At 40.6% G+C, this 17335-nt stretch overlaps 1 protein-coding gene across 1 annotated transcript; it reads left to right on the top strand.

The window, feature by feature from the left end:
* The first annotated feature begins 803 nt into the window (after positions 1-803).
* Positions 804-12508, top strand: cog3 (component of oligomeric golgi complex 3). The gene is made up of 23 exons (XM_080037760.1): positions 804-996; positions 1260-1406; positions 1511-1572; positions 2708-2873; positions 3442-3516; positions 3831-3923; positions 4221-4346; positions 4459-4539; positions 4641-4684; positions 4800-4926; positions 5493-5584; positions 5904-6043; positions 6442-6602; positions 7465-7573; positions 7690-7808; positions 8054-8143; positions 8721-8841; positions 9151-9239; positions 9362-9496; positions 10055-10130; positions 10275-10402; positions 11055-11153; positions 11345-12508. The coding sequence occupies exons 1-23, from the start codon at positions 829-831 to the stop codon at positions 11372-11374; spliced, it is 2478 nt and encodes an 825-aa protein (XP_079893886.1). The 5' UTR covers positions 804-828; the 3' UTR covers positions 11375-12508.
* The last annotated feature ends 4827 nt before the right edge of the window (positions 12509-17335 follow it).

The raw sequence follows: 17335 nt of genomic DNA, 5'->3' as shown, positions 1-17335 counted from the left end.
AAGAATATATTAAAAGGCTAGATTAAAGTGAGTGACTTATCAACATAGTTACTATATGAAGGTATGATCTAAACATAAACGTTATAAAACGTAATAACAGTTTTGTTCCAGCACTTTTCTCTTTCTTTTTTTAAACGTATTTATTGTCATTTAAAACTTGACATTCATTTATGCATGGACAGTTATCATAATTATGAAGTGACTGGTTTGATCGGCACAGAAGACATTAATTAAAAGAGAATGAAGAAAAAATATACACAAACACACAAACAAACAAACAAACAAACAAACAGACAAAACAACAAAATAAATCCAACATGAAACATAACAAAAATATAGAAATTAATTTAAAAAAAGTAAGTCTACAAAAGTATATGTTTGTGGAGGGGAACATGACAATAATTGCATAGTTGCATCATAGTTAAGTGCTCTGTCCAGGTTATTGTGGGCAATTAAATGCTACAAAAATACACAGCAATTTTTGCAGGGCTAACCGTTAAGTCAGCCTGAGTTTTATTTACATCCAGATGTACATCATAAAAGAAAACAAAGAAACAAAAAATAGCAAAACTATCCAATAAAGTGGAAATTATAAAAATAAAAACACACACAAAAATCAGTTCATGTTGCTTGCATGTTTCTAGGCAGGCCAGCATCACTATGAAAAGTATAAAACGCACTTGTCTAAATTGACCATGTTTCGGTTCAAAGGCTCAAATTCAGCTCTGTAGCTGGAGCTGTACGTCAACTTCACTAAGCCACGCCCACGCTCCCGGAACAGGAAGTACCTACCGCTGTTGCTGACGTTGTTGCCTGCGCAGAGTGACAATGGCGTTCACAGACCTGTCACTCCTAGACCTCACGGATAAAGATACCTGGGAGAAACTGTCGTTATGGGACCGCCGCACCGACGCCATGGCTCCTCTCACGGAGAAACAAACCGACTCGGTGCTGGATATCCGAGCCGCTGCCGAAACACTCCCCGTCCCATCAGAGGTGAGTTGTGAATCCTGGTTAGCCAGCTAGCACACAGGGAAGCTAAGTTACTTTCTCTAAACGCCAGTGACGTAAACTAACTCTGTATGAGCTTAGTTCACCTGTCGGCTGTGTAAACATGATATTAAAGTTAATACACCACTGAATGCTAGCGTGTAGGCTAAGCAGCGGGACTCAAGCCGTCCAGCTAGCTTCTTATACCGAGGCATGTTGGGTTTGTTTAGGTACAACAAGAGAGCCTTCTGTTTTGTGTGTTTTTGCAGTTGCCCATTGAGGACTTGTGCAACCTTTCGTCGCGCTCCTTGCAGTCCTCTTTCTCAGCGACCGTGCCCGCTTCAACGGAGGATATCCTGCTCAAGGGTTTCCAGGCGCTCGACATGGAGAACGACAGGATAGAAACTGCACAACAGGTAGACCAGTCTGTGCTGCAGCCAGTCAGTCATTCATAGTGCAACCTTCAACATACGTCATACAATGCAATGGATTTAACAAACGGTGCCAATTTGTGTTGCAGTTTTTTGCCTGGTTTGCCAAGTTGCAGGCAAACATGGACCAGGAGGAGAGCGCAAAGTACAGGTGTGTAAATGTAAATGATTCTCCCTACACTGTGTTGTTGTCATACATACTGACTCATTTGCATGTTGAGAGGAGGGCAGGCAGGACAAATTACAACCAAGGCAAAGCAGTGTAAAGCAGTAGGTAATTTAAATTGCTTGTTCAATCACCCCCCACACACCCCTCAGACTGTAAAAACCCACAACCACTCTAATTTTAAAGGAGCCTTGCTTCAGACATCTGAATGTCTTTGATGAATTTGTTCTGCAATTTTGAATGCATTCAATTGAAATAAATTTGGTCTTATAATCATTCCAGCTAGGCATAAACCACAGACACACACATGCACAGAGACATAGGGTAACATATAAGCCAGTATTTATGTTTCAAGTTTGCCTTTAAAAGAGGCCATGGATGTGACAGACCGTAGGTCTGGCTGTGTGTTCCACGGAGCAGGGCCAAAAATCTGCTGCACAACGGGCTAAACCCCTGCGTTCAGTATCAGTACCCATACTTCCATGCGTTTTACATGCCAGAAAAATATTTTGATGTCCAGAATCCAAAATCCACAGATACCCTCTAAATTCGTTCACAGTATGCATAACAGCATTACTTTTTCTTTTGGTCATTTTGACCCACACTCCTGTGCCATGGGGGTTAGAGAGAACAACCAGCAATAACAGTGATATACAAGAAAGGGAGTCAAGTTTATGGTGCAATGTTATGACCAAATTGTATGCATTTTTTAATTTTTTTTATTATTATTATTCCGGACAATTACACACAATACACAATTTTCTCTTTGCATATTCATACATATTACTTTGTGTTATCGTCCGAAGGGTGGCAGGAGAAGCCAAAGGCTTATCAGGTCCCGCCCCCACTGCCATTAGATTCAGATACACAGCTACTGTAATTCTCCATGCAATTTGCAACGCACTCCTAGTAGTGGCAGCTGGCGTTATGCCTCTGACGGCTTGCGTAACACATCTGCTGCAACGTCCCTTTCTGATGTCTGGTCAGAAGTGCCACATACTTGAAAATGCCAACCCATACAGCACAGCGTATCACATTTTTCTGCTCAGTGTTATTTGTCACATTGCTATGCTAACGATTACATCACCTCAGTAAACACTACGTCTGCTTTCCTCTTCAGGAAAACCAGAGATGATCTAAACTGCTACCAGGAGCAATGCGACGCTATTCTGAAAGATGTCAGTGCCGCTCTGGAGCACTTAGACTCCCTTCAGAAACAATATCTGTTTGTGTCCAATAAGACTGGCACCTTACACGAGGCCTGTGAACAGCTCCTAAAAGAGCAGGTAGGCTGCACACTTTTCTATTTATCTTTTAACCCAAGCGTTTGAGTCAATGTACTGAATGTATTGCTGCTGTAGTCAAGGACAGGCCGAGTATCAAGTAATGGCGAAAATGATTATCACTTTCCAACACAGAAAAAGCCTGATTAGCTGTAAAAGTTATGTAGTCCTTTGGAGCTGCTCTGAACTCTGGAGTGTCCCTGAATGAGGAAATAGTTTAAAACCAACTAGGTTAACACCCGAAGGAGACACCGGAGATGACTGGAAATACTGCACACTATCTAGTTCAGCATGACACCCATAAAAGTTTGGCTAAATGCAAAATTTGCCAGCAGGCGTTATACAGGTCCTAAAAAAAAAATCAGTCTGCTGCACATTCTCTCTGTGGCATATTTAATATCTTGTTGACGCTGCAGTTTTTTATTATTCCCTCTGTTTCGTGCAAATCGCTGCTCTTGTTTCCAAATATATGTAGATTGGACCGTTTGAGGAGAACTTGAACGGAACTGAAATGAAACTGTCATGCCGTAGTATTGTGTCAACTGTGCTTTGTTTTGTTCTCTCTTTGCAGTCGCAACTTGTTGACCTGGCTGAGAGCATACAGCAGAAACTGTCATATTTTAACGAGCTAGAAAACATAAACACGGTGGGCTGTTTTTTTTTTCTTTTATTCTTCTTGTTGTATACATCCTAAAACATGTTGTATTGAATGTATGCATTGTAAATGTTAATTGCTAATTAGATAGAAGTAGTCTAGTCGTATTATTATTTCCTACATAATTATTTCTAAAAAAGAATATGTTTTGACTTAACCTTTCGAATATCAAATAAGAATTTTAGTTAATAATACTTTTCTGAAAAAACAACTAAAAAGGATTTCCTTACAAAAACGGGAAGATCATCGTTGTTGGATACATGTTTGGAAGTACTTTGAGCCGGGCTTTCTCTCTGTCTTCGCAGAAACTGAACTCACCAACCTTGTCTGTAAATAGTGAAGGCTTTATACCAATGCTGTCCAAATTGGATGACTGCATTGAATATGTTTCCTCACATGTAAGTAGCTTATGCCTTCTTAAAAAAAACTGTTATGTCAGTGCAGTATATTGTATAACAGGCATTGGAATAATGAGACACAAGTTCATGGTTTTAAGCACTAAATGTGTTTGAATGAATACATTTTATGAATAGAGTTTAGTGTGTGACTGACCTTGACAACATACAGTTGACTTGTTATAACTAAAAAACGTTGTTACCCTTGTAGAATAATCTATCTATACCTTGGTTGCACTATATGTGTATTCGATCAAAATAACAGTTGCCTAACTCTCACTTGTCTCTTATTGTTTGCAGCCTAATTTCAAGGACTACACCGTTTATTTGGTCAAGTTTAAACAATGCCTTTCTAAAGCTATGCACTACATGAAGATCCACATCGTAAACACTATGCAGAATCTCACAAGCCAGTTAACAAAAAGGGTAAGCGAAGTGTCACACGTCCTACTCCTTGAAGAGACAACAATGGTGTATAGAGGAATTGATACAGTATCTTTCCAGTCAAATATCAATAAAAAATGTTTTGTCTCGCCAGGATCCAATGGGCTTGATTAACGCAGACAATGCCTTTACACTTTACTATGTTAAGTTCAGAGCAGCTGCGCCTAAAGTTAGAGTGAGTATAATTTATTTATTTTTTTACCCACATGGATTACATTTCTGTAACAAAATGACATTTTCATTTACTTTTTTAAAATTTCTTAATTTTTTTTACAGTCACTGATTGAGCAGATAGAACAGCGAGCGGAGAAGATTCCAGAGTAAGTCGTCTTGAGCCCATTTTTCCAGAATGAAGTTGCAGCCTTAGCATTCCTGTCATATCTTGTATACAGTTATTGTGCAAAATGAACTCATCCCGCCCTTATATGTGAGCAGGTACCACCAGCTCCTAGACGAAATCCACCAGTGCTACCTGGACCAGAGGGAGCAGCTCCTCAGCCCCAGCATTACATCCACCATTACTGACCTGACCAACCAAAACAGCAAAGACCACTGCGCTCTGGTAAGGCACCACATGTTCAAAGCGCAACTTGCCCTTTTAGATATAGTGAGGTGACATTTGAGCTTGCAGATAATGTGCAGTATGGTCCATTGGTCCCTTTGGGAGATATTTCCTGGTAGAGAGACAAGAGGCTGTGCACATGATAAATGAGCATAACCCCACATTGTATCCACAGCAGACATCCAAAGCTTATTCCTGTGTGTTTTTTTTTTGTATATTCTTGTCATTTCTCATCAATAAAGCCGTGAATATTGTGCCATGTTCCTGGCATGAAATGAACTGAGGCTTGGCACCATAATATATTCAGGAGTATTTTTCATTTTGATTTGATACATCAGAAATAACCGGTACAGTGTTGGCATCTGGACATACCTCTGTACTTTGACGCTTCACTAATTGGCTTGATGTGGTATCCTGTAAAGGTCAGAATGTCATGCTACAAACGTCATAACAGCCGCTCTACCTGTCCAAGACTTTTTTTTCTTTTCATGAAATCTGAAAGGTTATGCATCTTGTGTCTGTGCCAATGGGTTTGCTTGCTTGAATCATTGTGTGTTTTTGCCCAGGTTCGCAGCGGCTGTGCCTTCATGGTTCACGTGTGCCAGGACGAACACCAACTGTACAATGAGTTCTTCTCCAAACCTACACCTAAACTAGAGTGAGTTGTGCCCGGCGCTCTGAAAACTTGATCCCTGAACAAATAGAAAGCCAGCTTCTCATCGAGCACTATGTGTTTGTCTAAGGCGTGACACTTTCAAGTGCACGATAAGTGTTTGAAAAAAACTGTTTACACAGCAGTGGTTGAAGTTGAATAATGAAGAGAATTTTTTTTTTTTAGGAAGTTGGCATAATTATTTGTATTCATTACTTTATTCTTTAACTTGAAGGAAAACCTGAAGCTTGAAATAACCAGAAAGTGTCATTTGAGACGTCTCTCAGTTGCACAAAGCAATTAAATGGTCTTTAATCCCTGACAGCGAGCTGCTTGAGAAATTGTGTCTGTCCCTGTATGATGTCCTACGACCGCTCATCATCCACATCATGCATCTGGAAACCCTGTCTGAGCTCTGCAGTATCCTCAAGAATGAGATGCTGGAGGACCACGTTCATAACAATGGTAGGTTGGACCTTCCCTTCTCCTCAAAGCTTGTCGCATCGTCATAACCGGTGCTAAATATTAGATTACTAAAATACAGCTGTGCTTGAGTTTGGGGATTAATATAATACTTTAAGAAAAAAAAGATTGGACCCCCCTTCGACTTTTGGCAGTTAAATAATCTTTCTAATATAATTATTAATTAAACATTTCCCTGGGATCACTATGTAAAACACAGACAAAAACCAAGAATGTGAATTTTGTGAAAAACACAATCTCCAGGGTCAGTATTGCAGAAAGCGGTGTATGTGTATCTGTATCTGTAACTATTCATAACAAAAGGTTTGGGCTAGAGAGCCTTGTTGTTGTGAATGATTTTGATATCTGTCCAACTGTAAACCGAGCCGGCTTGTGTGTAGCGGTTCAGCTGGGGGCCTTTGATGGAATGGTGAAGCAGATGCTGGAGGATGTCCAGGAGAGGCTGGTCTACAGGACTCACATTTACATCCAGACAGACATCACAGGCTACAACCCAGCTCCAGGGGATCTGGCCTATCCCGACAAACTGGAGATGATGGAGGTAAAAGGAAGCTCTTGGTATAGTTTTCAACCATATCTGACATCTTCCGAAACAAAACTTCCACTAATTGCCGACATTTTTAGCTTTTACTCAACCACTGTTACACAACGTGGATTTAATTACTGCAAAAATTATATTATCATTGGTTAATTAATAGTTTGGGACTATAAAATGTGGAAAAAAGGGGGCTCGTCAAAGTTCCCAGAGCAGAGACAATTGTTTCCAAAAGGCTTATATCTGAAATAGTCTGATCAGTCTTAAATCGTTTAACTGTAATTGCTTGTAAAGAAAGCCCTGTTGGTTCTTTTGGAATGCTCGTAAATTAGTGGTTAGTTCACTATTTTTCTAAATATCAGATCTCCCTGATAGTGCAGGCACATTCTCCCGTCTTTCTTAATGTATGGTTTTGTCTGTCTTCAGTGTTGAATTTTACCTCATGTTAAGTCTTTAAAGATCTGTAGACTTCCTGTGGAAATAAAAGTGACTCTCACATGAAAGACTTTCTATCTACAGGTTGTAATGTTTCAAGTTGAATTATGCCAAATGTAAGGCCTCTGAAGGTCCTTGGCCTCGAGAGTCTCTGCACGTTGTTAAATATTCCTTTGAGTCTCATATACTAACTTTTGTGTAACAGCTCTCAAATGTGTTGCAACTAAAAAATGTTCTTACTATGAAGTCTCCTTGATGCTCTCCTTTAGATGTTTCCTCAACTTTCTGTCTGCCTTACGACTCGTTTTGCAAGTTGAAAATTATATTTTCTGTTTGCCTGTAAAAACCATGTATTTTTAAAGCAAATGATGAAGAAAAAAAAAAAGCGTTAAATCTACATACTCTTGCTTTTTTCCCCTTTTGCCATCAACAGAGAATCGCTCAGAGCTTAAAGGAAGAGCACATGAAGCAGATATCACAAGAATCTTCCTTTTCCGATGTTCAGCTTGAGGATCCCAGTGCTAGAAGAAACAGCAACGCTGGTCCGTGTTTCCACATTTAAACAGTTTTTTTACTTTTTATCTTTTTTTTTAACAACTTGATGTGTTTATGTCATTTGCCTGATGCCTCTTCATCCTTTTTTGTACAACAAATACAGGGAATGTAGAAGCATCAAGCCTACAGACATCCATTTCTCCTGCTGATCTGCACGGCATGTGGTACCCCACTGTCAGACGAACGCTCGTTTGCCTGTCCAAGCTCTACAGATGTATAGATGTGAGTCCACCATCGGTGTATGAGTGTGTGTATGAATGGGTGAATGTGGTAAGATATGTAAAGCGCTTTGGGGCTGAGAAAATCGGCTAGAAAGCGCTATATAAGTCAAGTCCATTTACCATTTACCATTTAGTATGTATAGATGTCTAGCCTCCTATTCTCAAATCCTGGAGAATATCTTGTATACGTTTTTTCCACTTTTGCATTTCTTATTCCTTTCTTTTCTTACTGTGTGGTTTTTCCAGAGAGCAGTCTTCCAAGGTTTATCTCAAGAAGCCTTATCTGCCTGCATCGGGTCCCTGCTCAAAGCCTCGGATATCATCCTTAAAAACAAGGTTGGCACACGTCATTAGAGCAGAGTATGCTTTACTGAACTATTTTTAGATATTTATTGTTCAATGCTTTATTTATTGTAAAATGTGCTCTATTATTCAAATTCCTTCTGGCAACAGGATTCTCGGCTAAAGCAGCTCGGTTGTCATCCACAGTTTATTTTAATGGGTGATTTATTATGCTTTACAGAGGTTTGAGCAGACCATCCTTTATTTATGGGCTTCTTCTCTCACCTCTGCATTTGCTGTCTATATTTGCTATTTGGCCTTTTTTTCAACACAACACTTCAAATTAAAGTAGCAGCATCAATCCCACAGGATCATGTGTGTTCCCCCCACAACCCAGTGTTGTAATGGCTAGCTGAGAATTAAATGGTTTCAGTTTCCTATTTTTGTGTCACAGAAATATGTCCTCCTTTCCAGCTATGGTTAATTAGCAGTTATTAATTAGACACACTCCCTTATCGTCGCTGGGCCTGCACTTCTTATGTTCTCTGTAGCTGGGATAGTCAGCAGATGCCCTTTGGTGTTGGCAGGCCCGCAGTGTGGATTTAACAGTGCGCTATCACTTTTTCTGTAGACACAAATAGATGGACAACTTTTCCTGATCAAGCACCTGCTGATAATGCGCGAACAGATTGCCCCATTTCACACCGATTTCGCCATCAAGGAGATCTCACTGGACCTGAAGAAAACGCGAGGTAAGATAATTAAAAGGTGAAGGAGGGGGAACATTGGCGTTCGGCTCCATAAAGCCAGTCATTACATTCTCATGCTCATTAAGCAACTTGTGCCTATCACATGCACCAGTGGCAACAATTAATGTGGAAATTACAGTGTAATCCAAAACCATAATGTACATTAACCGATGGCTCACAGGGCAGATACGCTCCTCCTCCTATTATCCTCCTAAGTGCTCCAAGGTCATGTTAAATGTCTAGCACTAGAGGGCACTCTAGTTCTCTAAGACTACACCAGCCTCTGATTTAATCTCTTGCTTTGTGTTAAAGATGCCGCCTTCAAAATGATGAACCCAAAGGCCTTTCCCAATTTATTCCGACCCAACAGCCACAACGCCATACTTGAATTCCTGTTGGAGGTAGTTTTTATACCTTTTTTATTCAACATGCAGTAACACTTTGATGTGCTTAGATGGCACACTGCCCTAGGGACACGCCACTTGATAACGCTAAAACCCCCTTTGTCTCTGTTGCCCCCAAGGGAACCCCCGAGATAAAGGAGCACTACATCGACTCTAAGAAGGATGTGGACCGCCACCTGAAGTTCAGCTGCGAGCAGTTCATCCAGCAGCAGACTCAGATCTTTGTGGGGAACCTTGAGGAGTTTCTCACCAAGGTAACTGTTGGGAGCCGATTCCCACTTAGCCTCAGGCAACCACGGCTCATCCGGACCTTCAATTCCTTCAGTTTTTAACCTTTTAAAAATCTTGTTGGCTTATTCAATGATGACTGAAGGTATCAGTACTACTAACCTGACAACTCAAGATAGGATGGCTTCTTTTCATCTGGGATATGTGATGCATACAGTGCAGTATATGCATTTGTCTTGATAATACATTGTGTCCTGGACAATGCTTGTTGTCAAAACCTGTTTTTGTCTAAATCAGTGAATATTTCCTCACGGTCCGCTACCTGTCTGTACTGTGTGTGCGCTGAAAAAAATGACTGATTTTGACAAAAAGTGATTTTGACAAGAGCATTCTCCAGAATAGGTGACTCAACCTTTTTATATCTTTCATTGTATTAACCAGTAATTGGTTGTAACATTCTATCCAGATCACTCTTGATATCATTTGAGTAAATACTACTCTTTGTCTACTTCAGTTGTTTGCCTGGCCTTACACTCACACCAGGACAAATTGTAATGTTTTGTTTTGATTGTGTCTGCACTCAGGTGGCAGCTCTCAAAACTATGGCCATCCAGGGGGGTCCCACATACAGTCTGTCTCAGCAACCTTGGGCACAGCCGGGTAAGATTTGTCACCGGCAACGCCACTAGCATCACACTGCAATTCATCAAAACTTTGTCTAGCAAATACCAGAGGGCATGTCAAAGTTCTTTTTCCTTTTTTTCCCTCCAGTAATTTTTTTTCCTCTTTCTTTTCTCTTTTCAGCAAAGATCAACGATATAGTGATGGCTACCTACCGGGTGATGAAGAGCAAGCTGCCAAGCACTTTACAGAGCATGTCCTTGTACTTAGCCAATAGAGACACCGAATTCATCCTTTTCAAGCCCGTGCGGGTGAGTGGCAGAAGTGCTAAGTTGTAGCATGTACCGAATGAATCAATTTTCTTTTCAAGTCATTGTTCAAACTCAAAGAATCCTTCATACAGTATTTACAAAAGCAGGAACATTCTTGTCCTCAAAGGTCCGATTAGTAATGTTATTTTAGATAATATAAATAAGAAGGTATTAACGTATCCCTCCCTTAAGAGTCAAACCTAAAGATAGAAGAGGAATTTTTAATTCCTTGTCGTCATAGAAATGGAAATATTCCTTTTTGTGCAGTGGTGTGGGTGGACATTACCATGTGAACAAACCTCTCACAGTGTTAGAAATCATTGACTTACATTTATTCAATAGCCATGCTTAGTCACTGTAGTAAATGGCCTGTCAATCATAAATGAATTATTTTTGTTCTAATTTGGCCTGGCTTTGTGTGCCTTTTTAGCTGTAAATGATGAGTGCGATTGAACCCTAATGGAGAAATCTTTGTGCTGCCCGTGTACTGTTCATCAAGGTGCCAGGTTAAGCTGAATGAGGGAGAAACAAAATTCTGCGGTTGACATGGAAACAAGATAGCGAGGGGGGACCGTAGGCCAGATGGAAATGCAGTAATAATTTCTTTCCAGCACTCGGTAATGGGATGTTTTTTTTTTTTTTTCTCTCACAGAATAATATCCAGCAGGTATTCCAAAGACTGCACGCCCTGCTTCAGGAGGAATACAGCGGAGAAGACCTTCAAATCATTGCCTGTCCATCTATGGAGCAGGTACAGTACTGTGGGATTAGCGGAGCCTTTAGGCACCTGACATAGTTTTTAATAATACCGCTTACAGCAACATCCCAAAACTGCTGAGAGCCACTATATTGAGAAAAAAAAAACGCTAAAGATAGATAACGAATGCAGGGCTAAGTCACGGTAAGAACTCATCATCTTTTTCACGGCTCTTTCTTTTTCAGATTAACTTGCTGCTGTCTGTGAATAAGTAATGTCGGGAGTTTGGTTTTGGCGTGGCGATGTGGCCGGTGTGTACGCCCTCTGGATGGCAATTGGACGTTGCAACTGCCAGCCCTGAGCCGGGAGCTGTGTGATGCTGAGTGGGTGTGAGAGGACCAGTGAACTGCGCCCGAGATGCAAGAGAAGATGCTAGAACTGGAGTGTGGTACTGAGGGCGGAAAAAAAATCCAAATCCTGCACATGGCCAAAGATTCTCAGACAGAAGCTCAAGTGGCAACTACTCGGTTGAGGTTCAGGCATAAGTCAGTATAAAAACCAGGAAGTTGAGGCTTTGATTCTGTGTACCTGAATTGATAATTTTGTTGGACTCAAATTTGAAAAGTGGTGTAGTGGTCAGGGGTTGTCGAAATCCATTTTGACAAGGGTGGATTTGTGATCAAAGTTGCATCGCTCTCTCAACATCGAATTGTTGTGGATGGGAAGAATTTGCCTACTATGTGAGGGTGGAGGGTGAATTATATTAGGCATGTTCAGACAAGGACACTTGGGGTGTGCGAATTGAGGCACTAAAGGGTTGTTAATCAGCCAGGTAGTTAATGGCCAGTAAGAGTGGGGGGCGGGGGCTTGCATTTGGATGCCTATATTCCCTAAATGGTTTTGGAAAGGAAATAGGAGATAATGCTGCAACATATTGTATTCCTCTATTTTAAAAATGCAACATTCTTTGTAACATTCAATAGAACTATATGGTGGCCTCATCAGGACCATAGCAGGTTTTTTCCCTCTGATCAACAGAAAATATCCACCCAGCTGGTCTTTAATTGTCAGATGTTTTCTTAAAGATTCTTCCACTTTGACCTTTTTGATCATTTTGGTTATTCTGTTGCAAATATGTAAAGAGAAAATACAATGAAATGTTATGTTTTATACCTTTTTCTTTTATACCTAGACTGATTAATATACTCATATACTTTTACTCTGGCGAAATTATGGACGGTTGACCTTGACAGCTTTGCACTAAATGCCGTATTATTCCTTGGTATGTTTTCCTAGTGGTCCTCACAGAGTAACATAAGTAACAGGACACTGTCAATGTAATATTTGCTTTGGTGTGTCCCATGTAAAAACATGACATGTACAGTTATACTATTTATGAAACTTCTGAATAAAAAAATAAAAAAGTTTATAGCTGTTTTTTTTTATTTCAAGTCAATCGCTATCATTGAATGCCGTATCTAGGGATACTGCGGGTATGAGTTGCATTCATTCAAATGAGGAAGTGCCATTCAAGGACAACAGCGGCTTGAGGGGGTCTTTTTGGCAGACTGTTGCTGCTTGGTTGGCAGCCGCCGCCTTTCCGTCTGTGAGTCGAGGCTTTGCTGGGGCTTGACCTTCCGCGGACTGACAGTATTTTGAAAGTTGATGAGGGACTGGATGTTCTGAAGCAGGACATTGATCTCTGCACTCTTCTGCTGCAGATACCTCTGAAGCATGTCCGGCCCTGCCGGCCTCAGACCTTTGGCTTGATTCAGCTGTGACAGTTAGGCAATATAAAGTAAAGACAGAATTAGGGCTGTGACGGTATAGATTTTTTTTCTCCTTGCGGTTATCACTCAACATATCACAGCGGTGTTGCGGTTAACCTTAACTTTGGCTATTCATTGGCTATTATAGCTTGCGTTTCGTTGTGTATTTTATGACTCGACATTGCTTGCTCCATACAAAATCAATCTGAAGTTTTTCAACTTTACAGAAATGCTATACATTACCTTTCAGTATTACACGTATCAAGCCTAGGAATAGGTTACTTAATATTACGAAATAACCCCGTCCAACCCATCTTTTGAAATGGAAATAATGGCTAATGAAGCCATGAACATACAGATTTTAACATGTTTACATTTCATACGAACCATAAGCCTATGTTCTCCTGTTAGTTTCATTGGTGTGTGTGAGGGGGGGGGGTGGTTATGACGCCACACCGCTATTATGTTATTTACCCCCGGTGTTGTGTTTTTTGTCACATCCGCGGAATCAATGCAAATCAAAATAGGTGCTACTCTTCAGCCTCCCCATCCCTTTGTATATATGCTATTGGCTACTTATGAATATTTACCCCACGAGCCACACTAGCGTACCTTCAGTTTAGTGCCTACATTAACCCGCTGGGAGTGTTCGCCAGTGGTGAAAGCGATGCAGATGTGCTCTTGGGATTGGATGCTGATGTTGAGGTTAGGGCTCAGTGTCAGACAGAGCGGCTGGTGGGGCGCAGCGTGATCATGATTGCTCTGCCCCCAGCTCCATCGTTTCTTCAAATCTCCCGTCTCACTGCAGCAGGTGCCTCCCCACGGAGTCAGATTCACCCTAATAAAGAGAAGCAGCTTGTGAACAATGAGCCCCTCTGGGCTTTTATTGCCTCACCCACACAGGCTGTCATCTATGCCTGCTGCCAATTCTACCATTAATTAAAATAAACCAAACTTGAAGTGCTATTTTACAGAGAAGCGGGGTGATAATGAAACAGATTTTATATCAGTTATATTCACTCTATGAAATGCACTATTAGGAAACGATTAGGCAACCGATCATACCAAATAAGGCCATTGTTGTGGTAACAGGTGCACACTCCTCTGCTGGTGAAAACTGCCTGGATGCAAGGCTTCCGCTGCTTGTCTTCCAGGACGATTGCACTTGACCACACAGCTGATGGTTCAGAACACACAAGGATGGCAACCCTTCCGGATGGATAGCTTTTAATAGGATTAAGGTTAACAATCCAAGACTTTTATGACATCATGACAGCAAATTGTCAGGATTGACCGTAAAAGGATACCACACCTGCCCAGTTCCATCTGGAAAAATCACACTGAATGTTTTCCCATTTTTGTAGTGCTTGAAAAGCGGTGTCGTCCTCTGTTGAACCAAAACAGCTTTAATAAGTAATGTGGGCTTCTGTACCCATAGCTGTAGACGTCAATTGTGGGAAGAACAATTGGGAATTCAACATAGGAGAATACCTTCTGTCCAGAGTTTTCGCTCTTTAAAGAGAAAGTGTTTTCAGCATTCAGGATTTCTATTTCAGGCGATGAAACGTCCTCCTTGGCAAACCAAGCGTCAGCTGAGAGTGAATAGGGTTCGGTGGCAGGTACTTGTCGGATATATCCTGTAATGTAGTTAAAGGTGTCAATGGCATGGATGAACAAAGGGAGAGATGTGTATAATTGTGGTAGATGGCTTTTGTATAACCTGCTTTAGGGCTCTGGCGGCCTGAGCTCCTCTCTAATTTCGAACCTTTCAACCTGCGGCGTGTGGTAAAGAGTGTAGCATCAGAGATTCAGTGGCATAGAAAATGTAATTTGAAAACGTGATGTAATGGTGGAAGGCATTACTGGACAAGAGTGATCCTGACCTTTGATCTTCCTGCATCGCTGGGTTTAGATCAGTCACGGTCTCTTCAGTAATAACCTCAGCACCCTTCGGCTCAATCTCTGATAACTTCCATCTCTTTCTACAGCAGCGAAGCTAACACAAGAAAGAAAGAGAGACAATGACTGTAACTGTAGAAATGTTAGATAATTCCAAAGGGAGCTTTTTCGCAATATTTTATTCATTCATAATATTATTAGGCCTATTCATCTCATAAATAAGTACAGCCTCACTTTACTATCTAGTAACCACTACTGAATAACTCATGTTAACAATCACATATACCATATCATTTGATGAAATAGCTATCTGAACTCACATGGTTTGAATTCCTCTCTTTGACTTTTTCAGTTGGTAACTTCAAATGGTTCTTGAAAAAACTTTATTTTACAAAGAGTTCACAAATTCTGACAAAATCGGTCTGAATTATATTATATATATTATATTGCTGTTTATACGTATGCTATGCATTTAGCATAGGCATAAAGTACATTGCCGCCTTATTTAGCAGTAGTGTAAGACGCACACTCGCGCTCTCACCTCATCACGCTTACTGGCCGCAGGGGGTTCCAACACTTCCGGCAGTGACACCTCTGGAGAGCATGGTTGTTGTGGAAATGTTTCTACTTTTTCTTCCAAATCATATGTTCTTTCAGTTATACTCCAGTTAATGAAGTAGCCCTGTTTATACAAAAAATACATACAGTATGTTACAGTCTGTCTTCTTTTGGAAATGAGCAGCGACATGTTTTGACACAATACAAATGCAGACAAATTGCTTTATTCCACAAAGGAATTTATATTCAAATGGAAGTATAAAAAGGAGCAGTTTAAAAGTATGCATTTTCTCCCGATACCTTGTCCAGATTAGTTAAAGGCTCTTTAGTTTCTTCTTGGCAGGCTGCTGGAGTTTGGGGAGTTTCCGTGCCAACCAAATCCACCACTTCATTATCTAGGGATATCTCCAACTCAGACTCCATGTTTTTAGGAACGATCTAAGGGAGAGAGGAAAAAAACAAAGACTCTTCATAATTTATTAAAATCTTTGAAGGTCTTTAACTTGAACTTCATGAATAAATCAAAAACCATGTCCCGGGATACATGTCATATCGTCTTTCACAAGATATTACCTACAAGGATAGACAAGGCCATGGAAACTCAGATTCAGTGATTCTTTGACAATTGTCAACCATATCTGGGAAAACCACACAGAATGATCCTCATATATGCTAATTGGATCTATTATTCAACATGTGTCATTCATGCACACCAAAGTGCATTTCAAATGTCGGTTTGATGACAAAAAAAATTGTCAAGTTCTGTTCGGTGGTGTCCTAGCAAAGCTTTGCCAAGGACATCCTCACTGCACTTGAGAGATGGAGGGGGAGGGGGGGGGGTTCTTTTAGAAGCTGAATCGCCTTATATCGAGCTTGTCCTTGTGAACCATCTTCTGGGTATTTATTTATCTCACCTGTCCATATGTCAACCCTATATCCTCCTTTTGAGGTGTTTCTTGGTTTGGATATTCAAAGTCTGCAAATGCAATAAATAACTTATTAGTCATCTTGGACATTCACCAACCAAAGTCAAGGGATGAAATGTGAGGTCACTGTACCTTGACTGGACTCCTCCACATGGCTCCAGTCAGTCTGTGTACTAATATTGGTTCTGGTGACAACTCTCCCGTCAAATGCATGGATGGTAATATACTCCCCGGAGCCTACACTGTACCCATATACAACCGCCCTACAATTAATAGAACAAACTGTATGGGAAGCATACTTTTTTTGTGTGATTGATTCAGATAGAAAAAAAACAATTATTCAAAGGCGCTTTGAGGAACTTTCAGTTTGTGTTAATTCTTGCCCCCCTTTGGACAAAAGCGGTAGTGTTCTTAGCTCAGTTGGTAGGGCGTCCCCCCCATGGGCCTCGGCCAGCATCTCTGCATGTCACTCCCCTCTCTGCCCCATTTCAACTCTGTCTCTACACTATCAATAAAGCATAAAAATGCCAAAACATATTTAAAAAAAAAACACCACCTGTAGTTCCTGGGTAAGCATGTCCATGACAAAGGCATTAAGAACAACCATACGAAAATAGCATTCTTTGCATTGGTGGTCTCGTTTGCTGTTACATGTCATTTATGATTACCGGAGGAAAAATTGGAAATTGGTTACAGAAATATTTTTAAAGTTCCTCATATCACCTTTAAACATATATTTTTCAACCATTAAAGGTGCTGGAATAACACATTTTGTAGGATGACATTTAGTTTTTTTTCTGGCATAGTCATAGACCTCGATTTGTTGCTCTGCTTATTAGTTTCTAAGTCTCTGACAATTTGTGGCATTTCCTTCCTAACCTCTGTTCGCTCACAAGTCCAGGATTTGCTGTTGAATCCATCTCAATTAATTTGCCCGGCGTCGAGTGTTTGAATCTTCATTTAGTGACATCCTTGACTCATTATGGACCGAGGTAAGCACACAAACCACGGATAAATAAAAAAAATCACACAAAAAAATAATTTTGAATCAGACAAAAACGGTCAAATAAAAACAGCGTGCCAT

The sequence above is a fragment of the Ammodytes marinus genome (assembly GCF_949987685.1).
Source record: "Ammodytes marinus genome assembly, chromosome: 12".
In the NCBI taxonomy this organism is placed as follows: domain Eukaryota; kingdom Metazoa; phylum Chordata; class Actinopteri; order Uranoscopiformes; family Ammodytidae; genus Ammodytes; species Ammodytes marinus.
This window is presented reverse-complemented; position numbering and strand designations above follow the sequence as displayed.